Here is a 24,862-nt window from a genome sequence, read left to right on the forward strand (position 1 = left end):
GATCAAACCAGACAATGCTCTTATAATACGCAAAAAATGTCTTTATAAATTATTTCTTGTTGATTATAAAACAGTTAAGAGCTCTATGCAGGACACAGTATAGTTCTGAAAGAAGGAAGTTAGGACGATTTCATTGGTTTTCAAGATGGTAAATTGCAAATTTGCAGGGTTGTATTTAGAGAGTAAAATGAGTTTGATATGACATAAAACTACAAGAATCAGTAACAGAGCAGCGTTACCAATAGATATAGAATAATAAAAAAAATCGTTTAATTTATTAAAACTTATATTTTAACTGTAAACATCTAAGCTTATTCGGATTAAACCTGACATTTCTCCAATATTCAGCAAAAAAGTATCTTTATAAATTATTTCTTGTTGGTCATAAAATAGTTAAAGCTCCATGCAGCACACCGTATATCCACAAGTTCACCATATTATCTAGATTAGATCCTTTTAGAGCTAAAGTAAGCAACAACCACACTCTTGACTCTATCCTCAAAATTTTAGTCTGTTCCATTCTATATTTAATTCAAAAGCTAAACTTGGTAGAAGCTCACTGAATGGACTATAATCATACTTTATGACATAACCCTTAAATACCGTTCAAATGCTTTGTACTCAATGAAGAAGAACGAGACGAGTCGGCGTAGCATTCGGATAGTAACCCTTTGAATCCGAAAAGACATTCCAAACCTCTTTCTTAGAATGGATTATACGATTTTTGCATAAAATCTACTTTTAAATGCACCGTAGTAGATAATTATATGAGCATCCAGCCTGATATCAACCTCAAACCCTCTCAAAATCCAAAGGGCTGTCTCCACCTCGGTTGGAATACCAAACGTACTTTTACCGCAATTATGCCCCCAGTCATAACTTATTCGAATTTGTAAAAAGTTATTCCGACACTAAAAGTTTCTACCTGCTAAGGATTAAGCCTTGTCAGCAACGACATCAGCAATTCCTGGTCTTTGTAAACTCATTTGGATAAATAATTAAAACAAATAGGTATTCAAGAATGTTATTTATTCGATGTTCAAATTTTCGACAGCACGAAGTGTAGATTCACATTTTTCTTTGAGGATGTCAATGGCTTGTATAACGAGCTCTTTAGCAGTATATGCACTTTCTGATTGAACGGTAACTGAAAGAGAAAATATAGTTCAACATTTTATATTGCATTTCATGTATAATTAAAACAAAACTTCGGTTAGGCCTCTTTTGGCCCTGTCTAACACACTTTAGGAAAAAAGAAGACAAAAGACATTGTTTTTACCTCTGCTTAACCTAAATTCTGAGAGAAATCGGTATAATTCCTCACTAAGTGAACTACGGCTGGTACAGCCTGTATGTCAGATTCAAAGCAAAATTCTTTAAAAGCTTCCAAGGAAATCCCTTAAAAAAGATCCACTTGATTCCCTAACAGAAAAAGAATATAAATAGCACATTTTTTAGGGCGCAAACTGAAAGCATTATTTTAAACATAATTATGTAGGATGGGGTCAAAATGTTTTTAACTTGCTCGTAAACAAAGCTAACCAAATATTCGACAACATGAAAGCAGTTTTTCCATTGGATGGAATAAATTCTGGCTGCAAAAGCGGAATTCGGCTCCTTTTAGAGCAGGAAAATAAAGGTGGTGGCACTCCATTACGTAAAACATTCCTCTTATGCTCTAAAACTTGGGAGTCAGCAAAAAATGATTGTCCGACCAATATATCAAATTGCAAGTCTTTGCCAACTAAGAAAGTTTTTTTTCAACAACAAAGGAAGTTGTTGAGCTACTTGAAATAAATTTTCAGAACAGGGTCTAAAGTCCAAACTAATGTTCGGGGAGTTTTTTTCCAAGCACCTATTGCCCCCCCCCCTTCCTATTTATAAGGCTTTGAAGAGTCTGTGGAGACAGGCCCGTCTTAACCTCATAGACCTGTATTAATCTTTTTATTCTATATCACCACACATTCAGCGACACACAGCTTTTCCACTTGAGGAATGGAACCAAAAGTGCCGTTTTTAGTGTCATTTGCAACTTGCTGATGGTGGAATGCATAGGAATGGCGTTTAGCGTATATAGAGCACTATCTTTTTCATGAGCTATTAAAAATCCGTCTAAGATACCTACGTTACCAATACGCCCAGAACAATACGCATGATATCGATACATCCGATACCGATGCAGCGTAAAGCCCTTTCCCCGGGGCTATGGAGGGCCATATTATCACCAAAACTACAGATTTTAGATCTTTGAACTATGTTGGACAAAATGGCTATCTCAAAATTGTGATTGGATTACTTCGGGAGGAGGGGGGCTAGTCGCCCTCCAATTTTTTCGTCGCTTAAGAAGAGCACTAGCAAATTGAATTTCTGTTCAAAAGACCCATTAAAGATCTTTCTATGATGTTCTGGTCATTCGCTAGCCCTGGTGGAAAAAAAAAGAAAAAAAAAGCAAAAAGGAGACACACCAGTACTGCCCATGCAAAAGTTATTTTCCTTGGTGTTCAAGGTGGAGGACTGTGATTGTCCTATTAAAGATTTTCTACCATGCTGATTCTAATGATGAACTTTTTATTTTGATCAGGCACCATTTTCAAGGGGTTTCAGGCTCTTTTTTAAAATCACCATAAATTCCTTTTCACAATAAACTTTTACTTTTAAGATTAACCGAAACAATAATTACCATTCCTGATTCAGTATCAGATGGCAATTTTTTTGACTAGGCAGTTTTTTTTTTAAACGCGTTTTCAACTTTGGGTTACTACGGGCTGTGGTTCACTCTTTACTAGATTGCAGTTACTGCTGCAACCATGATTAGAAGAGAATTGATCCATGTTATGGTGTGTTTCCCTTATAAACGCTATATTTATGCACCATACTTTAAATTATAAATCAGGAGCGACTACTAATAATTAATTATTTATTTTTAACCCACTTTTACAACAAAGCAAGTAAAATAAATAACACTAATAAGGAAAAAGAGAATACAAAGACACACAAAGTAACTTAAACATACTTTCATGACAAAAACAGAAAACAAAAGGAATAAGACTGAAGAAATACAAAGACACACAAACAATCTAAACATTTTAAAAATCGTAAGCATTTTAAAGAATATAACTCAAACATAAGTTTATAAAAAGAAAATAAAAAGATAAAAAAGAAAACAGTGCTAGATTCTGCGTTAATGAGAATCAAGTTAATGCGTTTGCTCTTGGTAGCATAAACTACAACTTTCTTCTTAAAATGACACTAACATGCAAATAGTGATGAACTTACAATTCCAATCACACAGTTCGTGCTAACGAACTGTAAGTAAGGAGTGACTCGCCTCAAAATTAACCAAAACTCCGAAAATCATGCAATTTGTTTTAGGTTCGCAGCTTTTGATGGATAACACTAAACTTGGTGAATCTTATATATAATTATATAATATGTCTTATAAGTATTGTTATATAATATAATATTGTACACTGTGAAAATAAAAATGTATATGCATTGCAAATTTGTACTTTAATTGAATATGTAATAGGCCTAATGAATGGGAGCAGTCCCTTCCCGCCGTGGGTAACTAGAATGAGAATTTTGAAACTGTTGTGTGGTAGATTAGTGGATGGAGATGATTGGGGAAATTGTTTAAAAAAATGTTTTTAGGAAAAAAAGATAAAATGTACAAGGAGAGAAAAAATAATTTATAAAAGTGGAAAGCTATAAAATGTCGAGAGAGGTAAGATAGATAGATAGTAAAATGAAGGAAATAATAGTGAAATAGGGAGGAATTAGATTACAAATAAGCAGGGAGTCTTAGATTACAAAACAAGAGGAAGAAGCAGGATTGATTTTTATTTTATTTTCAGGAGTACGAAGAGAAAACAATAACCGATTTGATTCTATCTATAACATGAAGTATCACCAGCCCATCATCAAGAAAACCAAAAAGAAGAGAAAACGAGGAAAGGAGGACTAAATACCGCTGGATAAAAGAAAGAAAAGAAGAAAAATTTAAAATATGCATTAGAAAAGTATATTTCAATATTACAGTCTGTTTTTCAATAAAAAAAGAAGAAGAAAACAATCCCCTTCAAACGGTTCGTGGCAACGAACTGTAAGTAAGGAGTGACTCGGGTCAATACTAACCGAAACTCTGAAACACAGAATTTTGAAATCAATAGATACACAAAAAGAATCATCTTATTATGCTGATTCTAAATATATAAAATTCGCCAAGTTTAGTGTTACTGATCAAAAGTTACGAACCCGAAAAAGTTTGCCTGATTTTCGAAAAAGAGAAAACAAACCCTGAAAGTCAAGGAATCCACGTGAAAATTTCGCCATCAGATTCAGCTTGGCAGAGAACCTTAAGTTTTGCATTTTTTGCCACAAGAAAGATTACGGATACGTGTTTAATCGTTTTTTTTTTTTTTTTTTTTCTCAGGGTTGTTCTTATCGAACTAACAGTCATAGAAAATGGAGAGTATTGTATTGTATCAGATTAACGACGCTTCTTGACTACTAAGGTCCCTGCGTCGGCCCTGCAATGCATTGCTGCAGCATGATTCGATCTCTGGGTCCCGTATTACCAAGCTAAGGTCAAACCCACTGCACCACCACAGGACTACAAGATGGAGAGAGGGTGCATGCGAACGAAAATTAAATATTCTCGCGCGCTTTTTGAGTGACCAAAAAGATGGAAGGCCAGCCCCCCTCCCAAGCTCCTTTTTCCCAAAGTTATCCTATCAAAATTTTGAAATACTATTCTGTTCGGCGTAGTTGAAAGATCCAATAACTATGCCTTTAAGGGTAACATGCCCCCCCCCCCCCCCACAGCCCGTGGGGAAAGACCTGTAATTTATGAAATTTGACCATCGTCAGAGTACAGTATTTGCTATTAGGATGTCTACAAACATTTTTCAGGGGAAGGATTTTGTACTTCGTGTGAAATCTACGGGGAGAGAATTCCTGGGGGCGAACTTTCCAGAGGAAATTTTACACTGGGGAGTTTTGACAAAATTCCTATTAGAAATTATTTTTACTTCTCTTACTTTCTCTTTGTCAACTCATTTTTGCATGTGGAGATGTTCCGGAGGAATTGTCTGAGGGAAATTTTCAGGGGGTTTGGATTTCCAGGAAACATGTTTATGTGGGGGGGGAGTTCCGAAGTGATCAGGAAAACGATTAGAAATTAAACCCCTTGACACATGATTTTTCAGGCTGAAACGTCCGCAAGATATTTTACGAAGGGGGGAAATTTCAGCGAGGATGGAATTGTCCGGAAGGATTTTATGGGGGATGGGATGTATTTTACGTGGGACGGACTTTCCTCGGACGATTTTCCCACAACGGGAAGGAATCTTCATGAAGGGTGAGCTAGGCTTACCAGCATTATTTGAAAATCGATCAGAAAGTAAATTTTTAAAAAAAGAACAAGTTTATTCAACTGAAAATAAGGAGCAACAATAAAACTCAAAGCAAACAGAAATTATTTCGTATATGAAGGGTTTGACACCCTCAATACCTTGCTATTTAAGCTAAAGTTTGACTGTTTGTCCCAATTTTTTAAGAACAACTCCTGAAACACAAGGACCATTTAATTAGAATAGGAAGCTTTTTTAAAGGTGCTAAAAGCTTTAGCGTGAAGAGCAAGGTATTGAGGAAGGGGAAACACGTTCATACGCGGAATAATTTCTGTTCGTTTTGAGTTTAAATGTTGCTCCTTACTTTCAATTGATTTTTTTAAATAAAAGAAACTAGAATAATAAAAATATAGTGAAAAAAGAAACCGCAAAATATATAAAAGCTCAATTTCAAATATTCTATCACGTTATTTATGATTACGAAAGGATATAGACTGAATATATCTGACCGCCAACGACTTCGTCAGCATGTTCGGAATTTTGTTTTCGTATCCAGGACCGCAGTTGTTGGGCAAATGCTTCTGATGACATAAACGCTATTTGAGTGATTTTGGTGTTTGAGTGATTTTAAAAATAATTTAAAAGAAAGGAACTATGCAGTGTTTTTCTGTGGCTGCTCTCCAAATCTTTCCCTTTCATGGTTGTAATTTAAGCTATGTTGTGTTAACTTATGCGCTTATATACTTTTGGGATTAATAGGTTTAGAGAAAGGAAGAACATTGGGTTATTTTCTTGTGTTTAGTATGATTTGTTTTGGCCATTTTATTTTAGAATAACTTTCTGTTCAAGCCACTAACCCAGTTGAGAGCAGAATGACATTCACTAATAATTGCTTTCATTTTTCTCTTTTGAAATAAATTGTGTTGTTCTTAGGATTATTAATTAAGAAATAGACGAGTTAACCAAGGGCACAGCCTTATGATAGTCATTAAATGAAAAAAACAGCTTTTTTCAATTGAACGTAAAGAGCAACATCAAAACTTAGAACGAACAAAAATTATTACTTATATGAGGGGGCTTACCCCTCCTCAATACCTAGCTCTTTACGCTAAAGTTTTATCTTTTGTCCAAATTCTTTAAGAGCGACTTCAGAAACACAAGAGCCGTTTAATTAGAATGATAAGGTTTTTTTTTAAAAGGTTCTAAATAAAAACCTTAGCATAAAGAGCGAGGCATTGGGAAGGGGGAGTCCCCATCATATACATAACAATTTCTTGTTCGTTTTAAGTTTTGATCTTGCTTCTTGCCTTCAGTTGAAAAAATGTTTTATTTGGTTTCTGATCATTTTTAAATAATGCTGGGAAATCTAGCTTCCCTCTATGGAAGATTCCTTCCCCCGAGAAAATCCCCCATGGAAAGATCCTCCAACAAAAAAACTACCCCCCCTCCAACGGGAATATTCCTCCCCAGACAATTCCATTCTAGCTGAAAAATCCTCCCACAAAAATTTCTTATTGACGGTTCCGGCTGAAAACTTTTTCTTAGCAAACTTTCATTTGAAAAAGACTTTATTTTCTGATTATTTTTAAAACTATATATTTTTATATTATATATAATTAGATTATTTATATTATATTAGATTATTTATATTATAATTAGATTATTTTTAAAATATATTTGGAACCAGCATAATAAGCCAATCAAACAGTTCTTGCTAACGAACTGTAGTAAGGAGCGACCCGGCTCAATAGTAACCGAAACTCTAAAAAAAGGAATTTTTATAAAAATAATTACATCAAAAGAATTGCATTTTAATGGTGATTTTAAGTTTCATTAAGTTTAGACTTACCAATCAAAAGTTACGAGCCGTAAAAGTTTCAAGCTCCTATCTACAAAAATGTGGAATTTTGCATTTTATTTTGCCACAAGACAGATCACAGATGCATGTTTTTTTTTGTTTTTTTTTAGAGGTGATGGTATCGATCCAGTGGTCATAGAATGTCGCGTGAGGGCTTATTCTAACGGAAATTATAAGTTCTACTGCCCTTTTTAAGTGACCAAAAAATTGGAGGGCATCTAGGCCCCCTTACACGCTCACTTTTTTCCCAAAGTTACTGGATCAAAATTCACTGAGATAGCCACTTTATTCAGCATAGTCGAAAAACCTAATAAATATGTTTTTGGGGACGCCTTACTCCCCCACAGTCCCGTGGGAGGGGCTGCAAGTTACAAACTTTGACCAGTGTTTGCACATAGAAATGGTTATTGGGAAGTGTACAAACGCTTTCAGGGGGATTTTTTGGGTTGGGGGGAGGGGGTTATGTGGGGGGAACTTTACATGGAGGAATTTGTCATGGGGGAAAAACTTTCCATGAAGGGGGCGCAGGATTATTTAGCATTTGTTAAAGAACAATGAAAAAATCAATATGAAAAAGTTTTTTCAACTGAAAGTAAGGAGCAGCATTAAAACTTAAAGCGAACAGAAATTATTAAGCATATGAGGGGTTAACCTCCTCCTAATACCTCACTCTTTACGCTAAAGTAACTTTATTAATTTCAACTATTTATTCTAGGGCCTTAGTGATTCAGGGTCATTCTTAAGCGCTTGGGACAAAATTTGAACTTTAGTGTAAAGAGCGAGGTATTGACGAGGGGGTGAACCCCCTCATTTACGTAATAAAAACATGCGAATATAGAAGTTCGTATCAAAAGTTAATTCGTAAGTTACGCAAATTTTTATTTATAAAAACGTTCATAAATAGTTGTCTTTTTAAATAACCAAAAAATTGGGGGGTAACAAGACCGACTCCCCCGCTTCTTTCTCAAAATCGTCCGATCAAAACTATGAGTAAGCCATTTAGCCATAAAAAAAATAATATGCAAATTTCGTTTTAATTATTCATGTGCGGAGAGCCAAAATCAAGACATGCATTATTCCAAGAACGTTCAAAAATTATATTAAAAAAAACAAGTTTTTTTAACTAAAGGTAGGGAACGAGATTAAAACTTAAAACGAATAGAAATTACTCCGATATTAAAGGGGCTGTTCCCTCCTCAACGCCCAGCTCTTTACGCTAAAGTTTTTTTACAGTTTTAAAAAGTAGAGCTGAGAGAAAAAGTCAAACTTTAGCGTAAAGAGTAGGGCGTTGAGGAGGGAACAGCCCCTTTAATATATGGAATAATTTCTGTTCGTTTTAAGTTTTAATCTCGCTCCTTACTTTAAGTTAAAAAAACTTTCTTTTTAATTTAATTTTTTGATATATCAACTGATATAAAAATTTATTTTTTAGAGTTTCGGTTATTATTGAGCCTCGTCGCTACTTACTTACAGTTCGTTATCAGGAACTGTTTCATGACCAAGTTCCCAACTCACCCTTACGAAATTGAATACTACTAATCAGGTGTCAAGTTTGTTTTTGAAAAACTGCGTTTGGAGTTCTCTGCTTTTGGCAACAGCCTACAACTTAAACAAATTGGGGGAGCTTTAAGTTTCCGTACTCCCTCTTTGACTTGAACAAAAGATATACCTTCGAGATGATCCTAAATTCGACACTAAAAAAAAAGAAGAAAAAGCCAATCTTGATTATTTAAAGCTTTGAAGCATATATCAGTTCAGCAATCAATCAATCCGAAAAGGGATTATATATCTTACTTAAAATATTCAAAATCTAGTCAAAAGCGAAAATGTTTTGGCAATTGAATTTAACAATGTCTGGTTTAAACAAATGTTTTGTGCAATTTCATCTTGACAGACAAAGATGTATTTGTTTATTTCTTCCTCACTGGAAAGGCCCCTAAATTTCTGGTACTCGAAATTTATATTTGTTTATCAACCGTTGTTGTACTAATCTCACAAAAATTACGTTTCATTCCTTTCCTTTTACTTACTAGCCATTGTTACTAGTCATGTTTCTTCTTGATGTTATGCCCGATCCACACCGTTGCATCACCTACGTGCTTTTTTCAAATAACTAATCATAATATTACAATATAATGCCATTTAAAAGAAAAAATACATCCTCTTATGCAGGATGATATAACTCATGCATATGTTGACAGCTGATATCTAAGTCTGACATTATTTGCAATGATCATAGCTGTAGCCGTCATCATGGTTGTATCGATAGATACAGCCTAGTAAAGAACGAACCATGGTCTGAAGTAACCAAATATTTTAAAATTCGTTAAAGGATTTGTCTAGTTAGAACCAGTTGTCATTTGTAGCTGACTCGGGAATGGTAACTATTATTTTGACTAGCAGGTAGGTAGGTAAGTATGCGTTTATTTCAACCAAAAAATTACTAAAATTGTACTACAATCAATATTATGCTGCTCAGTTTAGGGACCTAAAATGCCCCAGTTAAGCAGCAAAACAACAAAATATAAATGATGTCTTATTCATTCAAGAAAAATTTCTAGTCATAGTAAAACGTTATTTTTTAAACAAATTTATGGTAATTTCAAAAAATTTCTATTAGCCTTAAAATTCCTCAAAATGGCGTTGGATCGATACAAAAAGTATAAATTGGAAGTGATATTGCTAAAAGCACTGTAAAGGAAACTTACAACCTCCCCTTGAACAACAAGGAAAATCACTTTTTTGCATAGGTGGCACTGATCCTCTTTTTTTGGTCCTTTTTTTCCTTCACCGCTACCGGAGCAATCGAACGTCATAGAGAGCTGTTTAAGGGCTCATTTGAAAGGAAAGCAGCCTATCTATGTTCTCTTTGTAATTACCAAAACATAATATTTAAAGAAAGCCATTTTTAGCAAAAATTCATCGATATGAAAAGAGTGTTTTCCTTCATTTTAACGCCAAATTTGTACTAAAGAATCAGAATACTGCAATGCCATGAAGCTGGTTTGAAAAGCTTGTACCGACACCAATTAGTTCCCAACCTGCTAATATTTTACTGTTCTATTATTTTGCCAGATTCTTCTTACAGACAGGAAAACTGCTTTTCTTAATCATCTGGCTTTTTTAATTTCAGAAATTTATGCCACGAACTTTGACTCAAATTGTTAAATCACAAATTTATGCTGTAGGCGAGGGTAATTTGGATTTCTCGACGAGGCCCTAAAACGTGGCCCAGGTATTGATGTATAATTGGTTTCTTAGAAGTTATCTTTAATTAGTACAATTTTAGCATGCACAGTTTATTTTACCTACGAATTATAATACAGAATACAATCACATTCATGCAGTTTAAAATAGCTTTTCCCACTTCCAGAAAAAAATTAGTAGTAAAAGACATTATCCATTGAAAAAAAACTATTGATTAATTACATTTTTCTATTCTTACTGATTTATCGTTTCTTATTTATTACTAATTATCATCATAGACGAGCTAATAAATCTTGGCGAACTGACAATTACTTTGTTTCTAGCATTAATTCTTTTCCTACGTTTCTAGAGCAGATCCTATTCTTGAAATAGAAACATTAAATAATGTCTTTCAGTTCTCTTAAAGGAAGGAAGAAATTATCAATCAGCGACCATTTACATCTCATGTCTATTGCTTTTACAACGCTCCAAACGCGTTGAAAGTTTAGATGAAAAACGAATATTTTTGCAATACTAGAAATGGAAATACCTAATTAGGCTTGTTGAAATTCCAGTTGGCATCTTGCTTTCTAAGGATTCATTTTCAAAAATAATGTTCAATAAGTTTAGCTGTTACCAATGACATTTCTTGAAGTAAGGCTTTATTGCCGATCCTAGGATAGAAGACTTATTGCAATTTTGTTATTTTTCTCTGAACAAGAAAAACTTACGTCAAGGAGGCAAATGTTAAGATGTCTTTATTTAGCCTTATATAAGTTCTGAGTTAGATCAAGGGCGTATCCAGGATTTTGTTTGGGAGGGGGAGAGGGCGTTACAGAAAACTTTTACAAAACCCAAGAAAAATTGCTTATATTTATTTTTGTTAATTGTTTACTTGTCGGACAAAATTTCGGGGGAAAGACAAGGCTGTATTCAGATGAGGGGAATACTGGGTCTACCACTCCCCCCCCCAAAAAAAAACCGAACTCGTATAAACGTAACAAAATGCACATTAAGAAATTTAATGCTGCGTTTTTTACTGTTTTTGCAATCCCTCTCCCGAACGAAAACCCTGGGTACTCCCTTAGGGATTGGTTTCCCAACCCGGTAGCCCCCAATACCAGGATAAGCCCTTGATTTGAACAATATAAGCTAATAGTTTAATATATTTAAAAAGTCTATTTCATGAGACCTTCGGTCCACTATTGTGTATTATTTAATCAGTAATTTTGGATTGTTTGTGCATGAGATTTTGCATCAAGCAATGTTTCGGGTATTTTTAACTTGTTCATTAATATTTATATAATTAGGGTAAATAACCACTTCTCGGAAAATAATCTTATTAATGTACAAAGGAATAGGAAAAAATTTTATTGCTAAAGCCTGCAATTTTCATTAAAATCACGCTTTGTTAACCCCCAGAGCTTTCAAAAATGCAACTAAAGCTAATTTAACGATGCTTGACAAATAATTTAGTGCCACTTTAAACTAAATCGTCGTAAATCATACCAATGTGTGACACGTGGTCATGTCATTGCTACAAAAACTGTCGTAAAAACAATTTTAAGCACAGTTCAAAGTGGTCGCACTTGTGTCCAAGATACCATCTTGTCCGAAATTAGATTATTTGCCCTTTTAACTTTAAAAACCAAAAAGTCTTTGAAGAATTTTTTAAAACAGCCTAGGCTATAATAAAGCCTAGTCTATATGAAACCTTATGTTAGTAAGAGCACAGGATAGAAGGTAGGAGCTGGAAATAAAAGCTCTATGCCCTGTGGAAACAATTGCACTAGTTAGAGGGCCGCCACACAGGATTTTTTTTCTCTTTTAAAGGCAGGGGGACATAGAAAATAAACTTTGTTTTTTATATGAGAAAATAAAAACAAAACATTATGCTAAATCGTGAGTATTCAGTGTGAAACACCGGCAAAGAGCCCCTCCCCCCTGTATGCGGGCTTCGTTAGTATGGCAGTGGCGGAATGGATTCATCCGGTTATCAAACTGAAAACACCGCACTTGAGAGTAGTCCAAAATTACAAAAAAAGTGATGGTTAACAAGACAACCTCAAACAAATGTCGATTACCTCGAAAATAAGGTTTGTTGACAAACAATTTTCAAACAAAACACTATCATACTAAAACGAAAAGAAGAAAAAAATCTTTAATTTTTAATTACTGTTTAGCTTACAGTTAAACAGTCTAATTTATTAATCTAAATTTTTGGTATCCCAGCAGGTACCAAATCGAAAGCAGTTTCTTCTTGAATGAGGTGGGAAGAGAGAGAAATTAAAAACAAGTGGAGTTCTATTGGAATGAGCAAAGATTGACAAACTGAACAGAGAAGGGTGGACATAGAGCTTACACAGCTGAATTTACCTCGGGTGTATTTATGCCGAAAAGAAGTTGTTAGTAGCAGTAGTAGTTCAATATAAATGGTTTTAGCAGTAAAATTTAAGATTACATTTTCTCTCTATTACCAATATATTTAGAGATAAGAAAACCCATAATTAATTGAAAGGCTACTAAAATAGAAACTTGAAGCCAAAATAGTATGGAGATAGTGTAATGACAAATATGCCACACGGCTTAACGGCAATACAGCTTGGTGGCAGTGTATAAGCATTTCTTAGGCTTATATCTTTATTTTCGAATTAAACCGTTTAACAATTACAAATATAACTTTCAAAACCCTATTCAAATATGAAGTCTTTGTCAAGCTTAAGTATCCTCTTATTTCAAAAATTTAAGCAGAAGCTTTAAGAAAAATAGTATAGAGGGGAGTAATGACCAGTAGTATAGAGTAAACTATAGAGTAGTATAGTATAGAGTATAGTATAGAGGGAAGTAATGACCAGTATGTCAGCCCCACACAGCTCACAGTGAGACATTAGTATAGAGTATACCAGTAGTATAGAGTATAGTATAGAGGGGAGTAATGACCAGTATGTGAGCCCCACACAGCTCACAGTGAGACAATAATGAGTGGCAGTCGAAGTATTTCTTAGCTTTATTTCTTTATTTGCAGGTTAAATCATACAATAATTACAAAAATAAATTTTAGAAGCCTGTTCTGACACAAAATCTACCTCAGGTTAAAAAAATCCTCTTATTTCAGAAGTTTTACACTAAATAACACAGAGGAGTAATGATCAGTGTGTCAGCTCTAGACTGAAATTACGATTAAGCAACCTTGTGCTAGACTAGTGGAATACCTTATAATTAAATGTATAATTACACTTATCAATAATTTAAAATTATTAATTTAATACAGCATTAATATTAGAATAACATAATTTAATAATCATAAATATCAAATATTTCGTGGTAACGAACTATAAGTAAGGGATGACACGGCCCAATAGCAACCGAAACTCTAAAAAACAGAATTTTGGTAGCAATAGATAAAACACAAGAGTCTACCTTAATTCTGTCCCAGGATGGATGTTAAACTATCTATCAACAAGTGAAAATGACATCATATTTATATAGTCCTGAAAAAGGTTTCTGCAAGCTTTGCCTATCACTCAGACTATCTGTCTTGGTTTTTTCTCCAATTAGCAATGGCTTGATGGCAACGTTGATTTTTAAATTTAATTTAGATTTATGGAAGTTTCCTAGAGTAAACTTTACAGGGGAAATTTTACACGGGGGGGGGGGGATTTGACAGAATTCATTAACAAAATTCGTTTTATTTCTTACTTTTTCGTTGGCGACCTCATTTTACATGCGAGGAAACTTTGGGGTATTGTCCGAGGGAAATTTCACCAGGAAAAATTCGTTATGGCGAATTTTTCCACGAGAGAAAATTTTCAACTGGGTAGGGGGGTTTCCGAAAAAATTTCCAAACAAGGGAAATTCCGCCGTGGCCTGAAAAAAAAACAGGAATTAAATTAAAAAATTCTTTTTTTCAAATGTAAGAACGATAAGGAGAATTTTTCAGGAAGAATCGTCCGCAAGAAATTTTCAGAGGAGAATTCGATGCGAGGACGGAATTGTCCTGGTTTAATTTGCCGGGGGAGGGGAGCAATTTTACGTGGAAAGATATTTCTATGAGAAATTAGATATAAAACGACAAGTTTTTTCTTACTGAAAGTAAGCAGCAACGTCAAAACTTAAGACGAACAGAAATCATTTCGTATATAAGGGGGATATCCCCTTTTCTACACCCCGTTCTTTATGCTAAAGTCAGACCTTTTGTCCCAAGTCTCTAAGACTAATTCCTAAAACACAAGAGTTGTCTAATTAGAATTATTTATTTAAGAATTAACGACGCTTCTTGACTACTACGGTCCCTGCGTCGGCCCTGCAGTGCATTCCTGCAGCGTGATTCGATCTCTGGGTCCCGTATTGCCAAGTTAAGGTCAAATCCACTGCGCCACCACAGGACTCTAATTAGAATCAAAACCTTTTTTAAAAGTATTTAAAAACTTTAGCGTGAAGATAGGGGTATAGAGGAGGGGACTGCCCCCTCAAATACAGAATAATTTCTGTTCGTTTTAGAGTTTTAATGCTGCTGCTTACTTTCAGTCGAAAAAGACTTGTCTTTTATTTAACAATTTTAAAAATCTATTCAAAATACCAAAAGTTTCAGTTATCAAAGTTTAGACAATAGCCTAAAAGCCTAACCCATCAAAATATATCATAATATTACATAAAACCTATTCCAAGACAAAATCTCCCTCGACACAATTAGACTTTTATTTAGTTTTCCGCTATAAAAAAGTGCAACATTTAAAATTATCCTTTCATGATGCAATGCTGAAAATACGAAAATGAAGGTAATAATGACAAAAGCAAAATGACAATCTAAGAAAGTAATAATTAAAAAATAAATATGATAATACATAAGTACCAGGGAAGACCAAGGGAAGCTTGATTTAAAGGCACATACATAGGGGGGAGGGCTTCCATCCTAGACTTATCCTTCTTAGCCATTACTGGCGCATAGGGCGTCAAGTCGACGCTTCAGTTGCTGGGTGTTTTTTACAGGGACAAGTACCAAGTTTGTCACCCAACCTTGCCCAAGACTTCTTATCTTCCAGGTGAAAAAATCAATTAACACAGGTTACGTAAATAGGCAATGTAGTTTTGGGGTTGTAAGTTTTGGGCTTTAGTCAGCGTTCGATATTTTGCACTATCCTTCGTCGTCCGCGATGCAATTATGTGAATAAAACAACTTCTTAAGCAACTAGTCTATATGCAGCATATACCAAACTTTAGAGTGATTAAATAAAAAAAAACAAGTTTTTTTAACTGAAAGTAAGGAGCGACATTAAAACTTAAAACGCACAGAAATTACTTCGTATATGAAAGAGGCTGCTTCCTCATCAACGCCCCGCTCTTTACGCTAAAGTTCTTTACTGTTTTAAAAAGAAGAATTGAGAGAAAGAGTCAAACTTTAGCGTAAACAACCACGAACTGTTTGATTACGTGCTCTATCCCGGGAAGAAGTACGAATTGCTTTCAGAATTTTGCTTAAATATTGTCATGTTAAATCCAAATCGCGTGAGCAACTAGAATAGGGCGATATCTTTCTCTCAGTTCATTAAAATTTAGAAATTTGTGGGGAAAACCGTGTTTTGAAAATAAACACGGAAAATAGGATTTCGATAAAAGTTTTCATTTCAACTTATTAAGTTCTATTAGCCCTTAAAATTTTCTTTAAAAATTATACTTTACTATAGTTAAAATACCAATATTTGACTAGAAATGAAAAATAGAAATGTTGCGCTAAAACTGTAAGAAGTGGAAGAACTTCCGTATCTGCAAATTCAGCATAGAGTTCGTGGATATCACATAGTTGTAGCTAACGAAAAGAGAAAAAAAAACTTAAAATTATGACAGTTTTACACTTTTTATGCTGATGGTTTCAAATTTTAAACTTATATCCAGACTCAAAATGCGCATAAAAAAAGATGAAAATATTCATAGAAATTAGATTGCTTAACTTTCCTTATGAACAAAAAGTACAAAATAACTTTGAATAATAAATTCATATTTCATGCAGCTAGGGATTTGACCGAATGGAAAGCTATAAAATACCTCTAAAAATATGAATTTTATGTGATGATCTCCGTAAAATACAAATTTATGGGCACTTAAAATTTTAATTTTTACTCTCACTACTTCCCTCGCCCTTTTCCTCCTCTTTAGTTATAAAAGACCTGCGTAATGATTAAAACAGAAAATACCTGTTGATTTACCAAGTAAATTCGTAGAAACTACGTAATATTCTTCTTCCAAGATTTGATCCGCCTGAAGTAAAATATTTTACCCAGAATTCTAGAATCTGGAAAACTACCAAAGCCATAAATTGTCTCGCCAGGCTTTAATCATGAGATTTTAGCATGACAAGAAGCATGGGTAATCAGTTAGTGAATATGACAAGAATTTAGTTGTAAGCACGCATAACGGGCTCGTATCTTCTTTCTTTGATTGTATTTTCTCACTCATCTCTTTCTTGCAGAGGCGATTTTAGGGGGGAGGGGGGACAGAGGGGGCACTTGTCCCAGAGCAGAAATTTAGGGGCGCAAAATTTCAAATAAATAATCTAACAGGTATAATCACTTTGAGATTTGACATTTTTAGTTAAAATGAAGAAGAGGGCGAAGTTACTAAGCGAAAATAATTAATCAATTATTAATCAACTAATAAAATAAAAATAAACTAAAAAATAAAAAAATTCTCAATGATAATTCAATAATTAAATTAGAAAATTTTATAAAGATTAGATAATTAAATAATATCAAGAATAAATTCAAGAAATAATTAAAAAATGAATTATTATTTAATTAATAAATTGAAAATAATTATGTTAATAAATGAAAATTGTGTTAAAACCTGTCCTGATAATTTTGTGGGAGAGAAGGGGGGGGGGGTGCGATAATAAAGATTGTGTCCCAGGTACAAGAGACACCAGAGCCGCGACTGCTTTTTTGGCAATATTTATTTCAGTCAAATGGCTAACAAAGTCACAAGTTCTAATAGATAAAACCATCCTGGAACTTAAGACACACCTCGAGATTTTTTTAGATTTTTGAACTTTATTTACATAAGCCTTAAGGTTTCTGTTCCCTTTTTTGGCGAACAAACTTTGAATTCGCTTTAGATTTTTGAACTTCAGTTACATAAACCTTAAGGTTTCTGTTCCTCTTTTTTGCAAACAACCTTTAAATTCGCTTTTGATTTTTATTCTTCAGTTACATAAAAATTAAGGTTTCTGTTCCTCTTTTCTTGCGAAAAACTTGTAAATTCGCTTTCAGATTTTTAAACTTCAGTTAAATAAACCTTAAGGTTTCTGTTCTTCTTTTTTGCGAACAACCTTCAAATTCACTTTAGATTTTCTAAGCTTAAGTTACATAAACCTTAAGGTTTCTGTTTCTCTTTTTTGCGAACAACGTTTAAATTTCCTTTAGATTTTGAAACTTCAGTTACATAAACCTTAAGGTTTCTGTTCTTCTTTTTTGCGATCAACCTGTAAATTCGCTTTTGGATTTTTAAACTTCGGTTATATAAAGCTCAAGGTTTATGTTCCCCTTTTTCACAAAAAGTCGTAAAATTGTTGGTGGCACCGAAAAAACAAGACTTCTGTATCATCACAAGCAAGTCAGAGTTATGATAATAGTTAGACTTTTTCTTAGAAAATTATGACAAGACAAAAGAATCGTAAGGAAGAAAGAAACAAAAAATTCTGATGAAGCTTTCTTATTGCAATTTCATAACCTAAAAAATCATCTATAACTGGTCAGCTAGAAATAATCCACCAATCAGAATGGAATTTACATTCTTAAAGACAAAGTGAACTAGTATTTCGGTCCTACTTTAGCTAATGTAGAACAGCTATAATCATGTTTGCAACGATAGCTGCAACTAATAAAAAACAATCCATGGCTCATAGTTACCAAACGTTTGAAAATGCATTTAAATTGCTGATTTAGGAATGATAACTAATATTTCGATTAATATCCACAGTAAAATATTGTTTCGAAAACAAATTTACATGAATTTTGAAAAAAAGCCAGGGGATCCCTCATAAATCGCGTCAGATTCACACATAAAGCAAAATACTGGAATGACAATTGTCGCAATCTTTGTCCAGGGAATCTACAACTACTGGTCCGGTTAGAAGTGAATGGTTTGCTCGAAGTTTTGCAACCACAGGACGTGCTTGACGAACTGGCCAAACCTGAAGCATGTTATACCTTGTGAAAAAATTGAGTCAGGATAAAAACAGTCAGTGAAAAAATCGAAGAAGACTATGTAAATATTTCGGCCAAGACCTCCGCTTGACCGTCTTCAATGCAAATAATAAAAAATTCCGATAGAAATCCGAAGGATAAAATAAAAAAACAAACCTTAAAACAAACACTGAACCTAAACTAAGAAAAACCTTTTCAGAGCAACGGTGAAAGGGTAACTGAATAAAAATACAAACCTAAATGGCATTTCAAAATTTTATTTTATGTAAAATATTCTTAAAGGGCAATCGCTTACTAAGTAGGGTGTTATCAGAGAATCTATCAGGCTGCAAATATGATTTTGCGGATGGATATAAAAACGAACAGAATTAATAGGTTCATTATAAATGGGGCTTAGACAGGTTTATCCAGTATCTCCACTGAGGGCACCCTTTTGGTGAATGTGCTTATTATTTCAACTACCTCCCTGTTGTCAAACAAAACTAGATCTACGTTGCATGGGTAACGTGAGGTGTTGCCGCAGCCTTTGTTCGGCTTCGCCAAGTAAAGTGTTGCGAGAGTTGCACTCTCGAAACACTCCAAACTCGCAAAAGTTGCAAATCTCTCATTACAACTAGCAAAAGTTGCGAGCCCCTCATCGCTGAAGATGATTGTAGCCTAACAGTCGATTATTACTTACAAGTCCCCTACATGTCTTACCACTGGGAACCATATTGGTCTTGCGATCAGATACACCGGAAACAAATAATAGGTACATCAACTGGCAAAAGTTGCCAACCCCTCATTGCCAAACATCATTGTGAGCTAACAGCCGACTGTTGCTTAAAACTTCCCTATATGTCTCACAATTGGTGTCGGTCTATTTTTGGTTTAAGTGTGCACCTTACTACTGAAGTTGTCAACCCCTTGAAACTTTCAAACTGGTATATCTCATGACGGAGTTTTTCTACCAAAGCATGGATAACATGTACTTTAATCAGCTCATCAAGAGCTATCGACAGCCGTCGAAAAAAAATCTATCTGTCTTAGTTCAAAAGTTGACTTTTTTGCCGTAGGCCAAGTTACTAACGTCATCACTTAGAAAGGAGCAAAGGATAAACTCTAATTTCTTTAGCAATGAGAGGACTTTTAAAGTTTAAGAGGCACATCTGATACCATTTCTCTACCGAAATCCCAAGTGTAAAAAACCGAAGCTGAAATCACGAACAGAAATGGGTAGAATCAATAGATTTTTGGACCTCGGGAAAGGGTTAAACGAAGCTTTCCAAAATGCAAAGTCATATTCATCAATCCAGCCTAAGGTCCATACTTTCTGTAAAAACAACAGAGGTTAAACCCTTACCACTTTCTAGAAACAAGCTGAAATCGGGGTGCTAGGAAAAAAAACACACGACAAAACCAAAGTGTTGCTCTCGCAACATAACGAAATGATGTTGGTTGTCATAGGTGTGATGAGCCAAGGCAGAATAAAAGGTCTCAGGCCTTTGGCGTAGCTCCATGGCTTTGTCGATTAAGCACCTATGTTCCTACAATCTTTTCCCCAATTGTTGTTGTGTCCTTATAAACGCCAGGAGCCCTATAAACACCGCTACCCAAAATGTAGCTGGTTTTATCCTTGCTGCTGTTGAAAAAACTCTGTATTTTATTTGAATTTTTCAGTGGCATTAAAGTTATGATTATTCAAAATTCTTCACAGTTTGTCACTCAATTTGGGAACATAGGGTAGAACAGACAAATTTTCTTATTACGAAAAAGTGACGATATCTATTGGTGGCTTTAGAGTTGATACATCATTTTCTGACTTTTTTTTACTTTTTCTATGATGAATTCGAGTAATTTCATGGGATAACCATTGCAAAATAAAATGTCCTGAAGATAGTTAAGTTCTGGAACTATGTGTGCGTCTGAGCATTATATTATTATTAGATCAACCAAAGATATAACTACTCCTCTTTTTACGCAAGGAGATTGATTGAAATAACTGTCGTTATGTGTAGGCTTTCTATAAATCGAAAACTCAAGGCTGAGAGACTTATTGAAAATTATAAGGTCTTGAAAAGCCAGTGTATGATTATATTCTAGCAGTAGGGTGAACAGAACGATGGAATCCAAAATGTTAAGATGAGTCAAAAAGGGGTTAAGAGAAGCATCTCCATGATCAAACACAGAAAAAACGTCATTCATAAACCGGCCCCAGAAACGGCGTTTCAGAGGAAATGTCTTCAAAGCGTAGGTTTCAATTAATTCCATGTAAAAAGTGACCAAAAAAGGTGAAAGGCTTGTGGCCATCGGTATACCCATAATTGGTTACTGGATTGGAAATATAAGGAACGACTTTAGCAAAGCCAAACTAGACGCAAATAATTTCGATTCTCAAGTCTTTGTAGTCCATTCGGTCAATATTTTCTTCTAATTTTCTTAAGATCTAGTTCACATTTTCTAATACCACAAGATGTATACATAGAAATAGCATCGAAACAGGTCAAAATTGTAACTTTTTAATATCTAGGATTTTTAGTTTTTCGATAAGGGAAACAGTTGGTCGGTGATAAGAAACTTTCGATCGTTCTTATATCCATACACAAACCCATATTTTGTAACTTAATAGAATCTCTGATAATATCATCCCTAGTAAGCAATCTCTCTTTAAGAATACTTTATACGCATGTATAAAATGAAATTTTGAAACGCCAATCATATTTGTATTTTTATTCACTCACCCTTTAAATGTTGCTTTGAAAGGGTCTTTCTTATTTTAGGGTTAGTGTTTGTTTTAAGGTTTGGTTTTTATTTTACCCTTTGGATTTTTATCGGTATTTTTTTTTTTTTTTTTGTTATTTGCACTGAAGAAGACGAAGCGGAGGTCTTGACCAAAATATTTTCATATTTCTCATCGCTTTGTTCACTGGCTGTTATTATTTTTCTTTCTCTCTTCTTTACGGTTCTTTCATCTTGTCATGATTAGCCAGTGTGTTAGTCTCAAAAATTATTTTAGTCTAAAAAATTATTTATTTAGAAAATTATGTAAACGGGCTTAAGAAATAGTAACATTTTTCTATTTTTCTGTGTTTCTGAACCCTTTCCAACGTATTTTTTTACCTTAGAAAATACTAAGCAAGTTCGAAACGTAATTTTATAGATAGATAAAGTCTCTCCTAAAGAATGATAGTAAAATTAAAGTTAAAAATTAAAGCTGCAGGACTGCAAGAAATGGCATACCAAAATTTGCATAGCGAATATTTACCATTAGCCTTAACGAACATTTCTCAACAATGGTATTTAGTTTCATGAATCAGACAAATTTCTTAAATAAATTTGCAGAGACAAAAACTATTTTTATAAAGATTTTCATTTTCATGTATAGATTTTATACTCTCTTGTTAATATTTACAATAAGTAATACCATGTATAGATTATAATTTTTTTTCTTGGTTTACCTGAGTCTTTTCGTAAACAATTTCTGAAGTCCCCCTTCCCTTTCACCGTAGGAACCCTTTCATTTCAAAGTAAAATATACGAAAAATATAATATATTAGAGCATGTAATACATTATATATTTATATATATATATATATATATATATATATATATATATATATATATATATATATATATATATATATATATATATATATATATATATATATATATATATATATATATATATATATATATATATATATATATACAAAATATTATATAAGAACACATTTTCGGCCAAAACAATCATGAGATCACAAGCTGTTTTCAAATTATTCTGCAGCCAAGCGAGAATGTATCCAGATTCCCTTTTTTTCGGGGGGGGGGACAAAAAAACTTTTAAATACGTGTCAAAAAAATTGTATTCATTTTTTTAGGTTTTTACGAGTCCTACAAACATTTGGGGGGGGGGATCGAAACCCCTAACCCCCTCCCCCTGAACACGACCTTGCAAGCAAGACTGAGAAACAATGACAAACGAAGTAACCTAACATAAACAGTTTCTTCAACTTGCACGGAAAAACTTGGGTAGTAAATCTCGAGTTGTACAAAAATATAAAATAATGCGTTATGAATCACAACTAAACACGTGATATGCTTGTTAAACCAATAATTTTAAGTTATTTAAATTAATAATAATTTGAAGGTTATGCTCACAAATGTGCATATAAACAAGTTATAAGCCGTCTGTTACCTTATTTGGCAGTATGTAAGTTAAGAATAACCATTAAGGTGACCCTCAGTAAAGATATATTTCAAAATTGATATTTCGTAAGGAATCATACAGAACAGTGGATAACATTTGAATGTTATACTCACAAATATGATAAACAAAAAATATTGATAGTATTCGTGACTGAAGAATTTACCAAATCGATAAATTAATGAAGTTTGTACAAAAACCATAAAGGTCACAAAAGTTGAAAAGACAATATTTTTTTTCTTAAAAAAACTGTCTGCCTAGTTCAGTCTGTGTCGAGAATCTTGCCGGATTTCGAAAATCAGGCAAGTTTCCCCAGGCTCGTATCTCTTCATGGATAACACTAAACTTGATTGGACGCTATTGGGAGAAAAAAGTACGAGAGGGGGGCTAATTGCCCTCCAATATTTTTGGTTACGCAGAAAGGGCACTATAACTTCTAATTTTCGTTCAAAAGAGCCCTTTTCCAATCTTGTAGAACTATTGCTTCGATACGATCACCCCTTCGGTATGAAAAAATAAATAAATAAACACGCAATCGTGTTCTTTTCCTGGAAAAAAATTACACTTTTTTGGAAATGAGAGCTTGAAAACTTTACAGTAAAGTTTTCTGACACACAGCATGATAGTGAAATTTTTTAATAAGATTCCTTGACTTTTGGGAGATTTTCCCCTCACCCCTTTTAGAAAATGAGGCAAGTTTTCCCAGGCTCGTAATTTTTGATGAATAACACTGGACTTAGTGAATATTTTATATTTGGAATCAGCATAAAAAGGACACCTTACTGTCTGAGATTATAAAGTGAGTCACTAGCCCTAGACTCTAGCCAGGTGAACCCTAACATAATCTGAGACTCTAGGCGGATGAGAGCTCGGCTGAGACTCAAGGCAAGTGTGATCTAACCTAGCTTAAATTCAAAATAAATCTAAAAATCAACGGACTGGGTAACCTAATTTCAAAATAAATATAAAAATCAACGTTACCATCAAGCCAAGGCTAGTTGGAGAAAAAGCCAAGACGGATAATCTGAGTCATAGGCAAAGCTGTAATAAACCTTTTTCAGGGTTGTATAAAAATAATGTCATTTTTACTTGTTGATAGATAGTTTACCATCCATCCATCCATCCATCTTTGGACAGAACTAAGGTAGACTCTTTTGTTTTATCTATTGCTACCAAAATTTCTATTTTTTAGAGTTTTGGTTGCTACTGGGCAGTGTCATTCCTTGCTTATAGTTTGTTACCATGGATTTTGATATTTATAATTATTAAATATGTTACTATTATTTTAATAACATATAAAATCAAAAAGTTTAAATTACTTAAACAAATAATTAACTGAAGGTTATACTCACAAATGTGCATATAAACAAGTTGTATACCACCTGTTACCCTATTTGGCAATTTACACGGTAAGAATAACCCTTAAGGTGACCGTCAGTAAGGAATCATACAGAACATTGGATAACATTTGAAGGTTATATTCACAGATGAGCTAAACAAGAAAAAATTCATAGTATTCGTGACTGAAGAATTTACCGAATTGATAAATTAATGAAGTCTGTACACAAACCATAAGGGTCACAGAACTTGAAAAGACATTTTTTTTTCCTTAAAAAAAATGTCAGCCTAGTTCAGTAAGATTTTTTTTTATGATTCCTTATGATCACATTGTCCTTCGTAAAAGAGAGAAAATAGAAAAAAGAAATACCATATGTTAGAAATTAAAAGTATCTAAAAGTGTCTAATAATCGGAATTTGTATTTGAACAAAAGTAAAAAGATGTCCCTAACTAACAATTAAGAAGATGCGCTAGTTTTCTTCTATATTTCACGTCATTTCTAGGTGTCCCAAATGCGGGAAAAAAATCCTTGATATTCCGAACCTGTCGGGGTTACCATTTGAGATTCCAGAAACCATATCCAATTTTTTTTTTTTAAATTGAGACCCTTTACCCATGAAATAAAATATATGTCTTGACCAGAATATGAAGGGATTTTGTCCGAAATTCTGATTTTGTCCGAAATTAGAAAAGACATAATTTTTTTTTGCATACCTTACTACAGAGCACGGATAAAAAAATAAAATA

The 24,862-nt window shown here is 33.8% G+C and overlaps 1 protein-coding gene across 1 annotated transcript in view; it reads right to left on the reverse strand.

Moving 5' to 3' along the window:
- Nucleotides 1–1,012: 1,012 nt before the first annotated feature.
- The window catches only part of LOC136029464 (DNA-directed RNA polymerases I and III subunit RPAC1-like), a 120,995-nt gene continuing 97,145 nt past the window's right edge, over nt 1,013–24,862 (reverse strand). Inside the window, exon 9 of the mRNA XM_065707884.1 lies at nt 1,013–1,147. Within this exon, the coding sequence (XP_065563956.1) occupies nt 1,029–1,147 (119 nt within the window). The 3' untranslated portion in view covers nt 1,013–1,028. The remainder of the gene's footprint in view (nt 1,148–24,862) is intronic.

Source organism: Artemia franciscana, chromosome 7 (assembly GCF_032884065.1).
Source record: "Artemia franciscana chromosome 7, ASM3288406v1, whole genome shotgun sequence".
Classification (NCBI taxonomy): Eukaryota; Metazoa; Arthropoda; class Branchiopoda; order Anostraca; family Artemiidae; genus Artemia; species Artemia franciscana.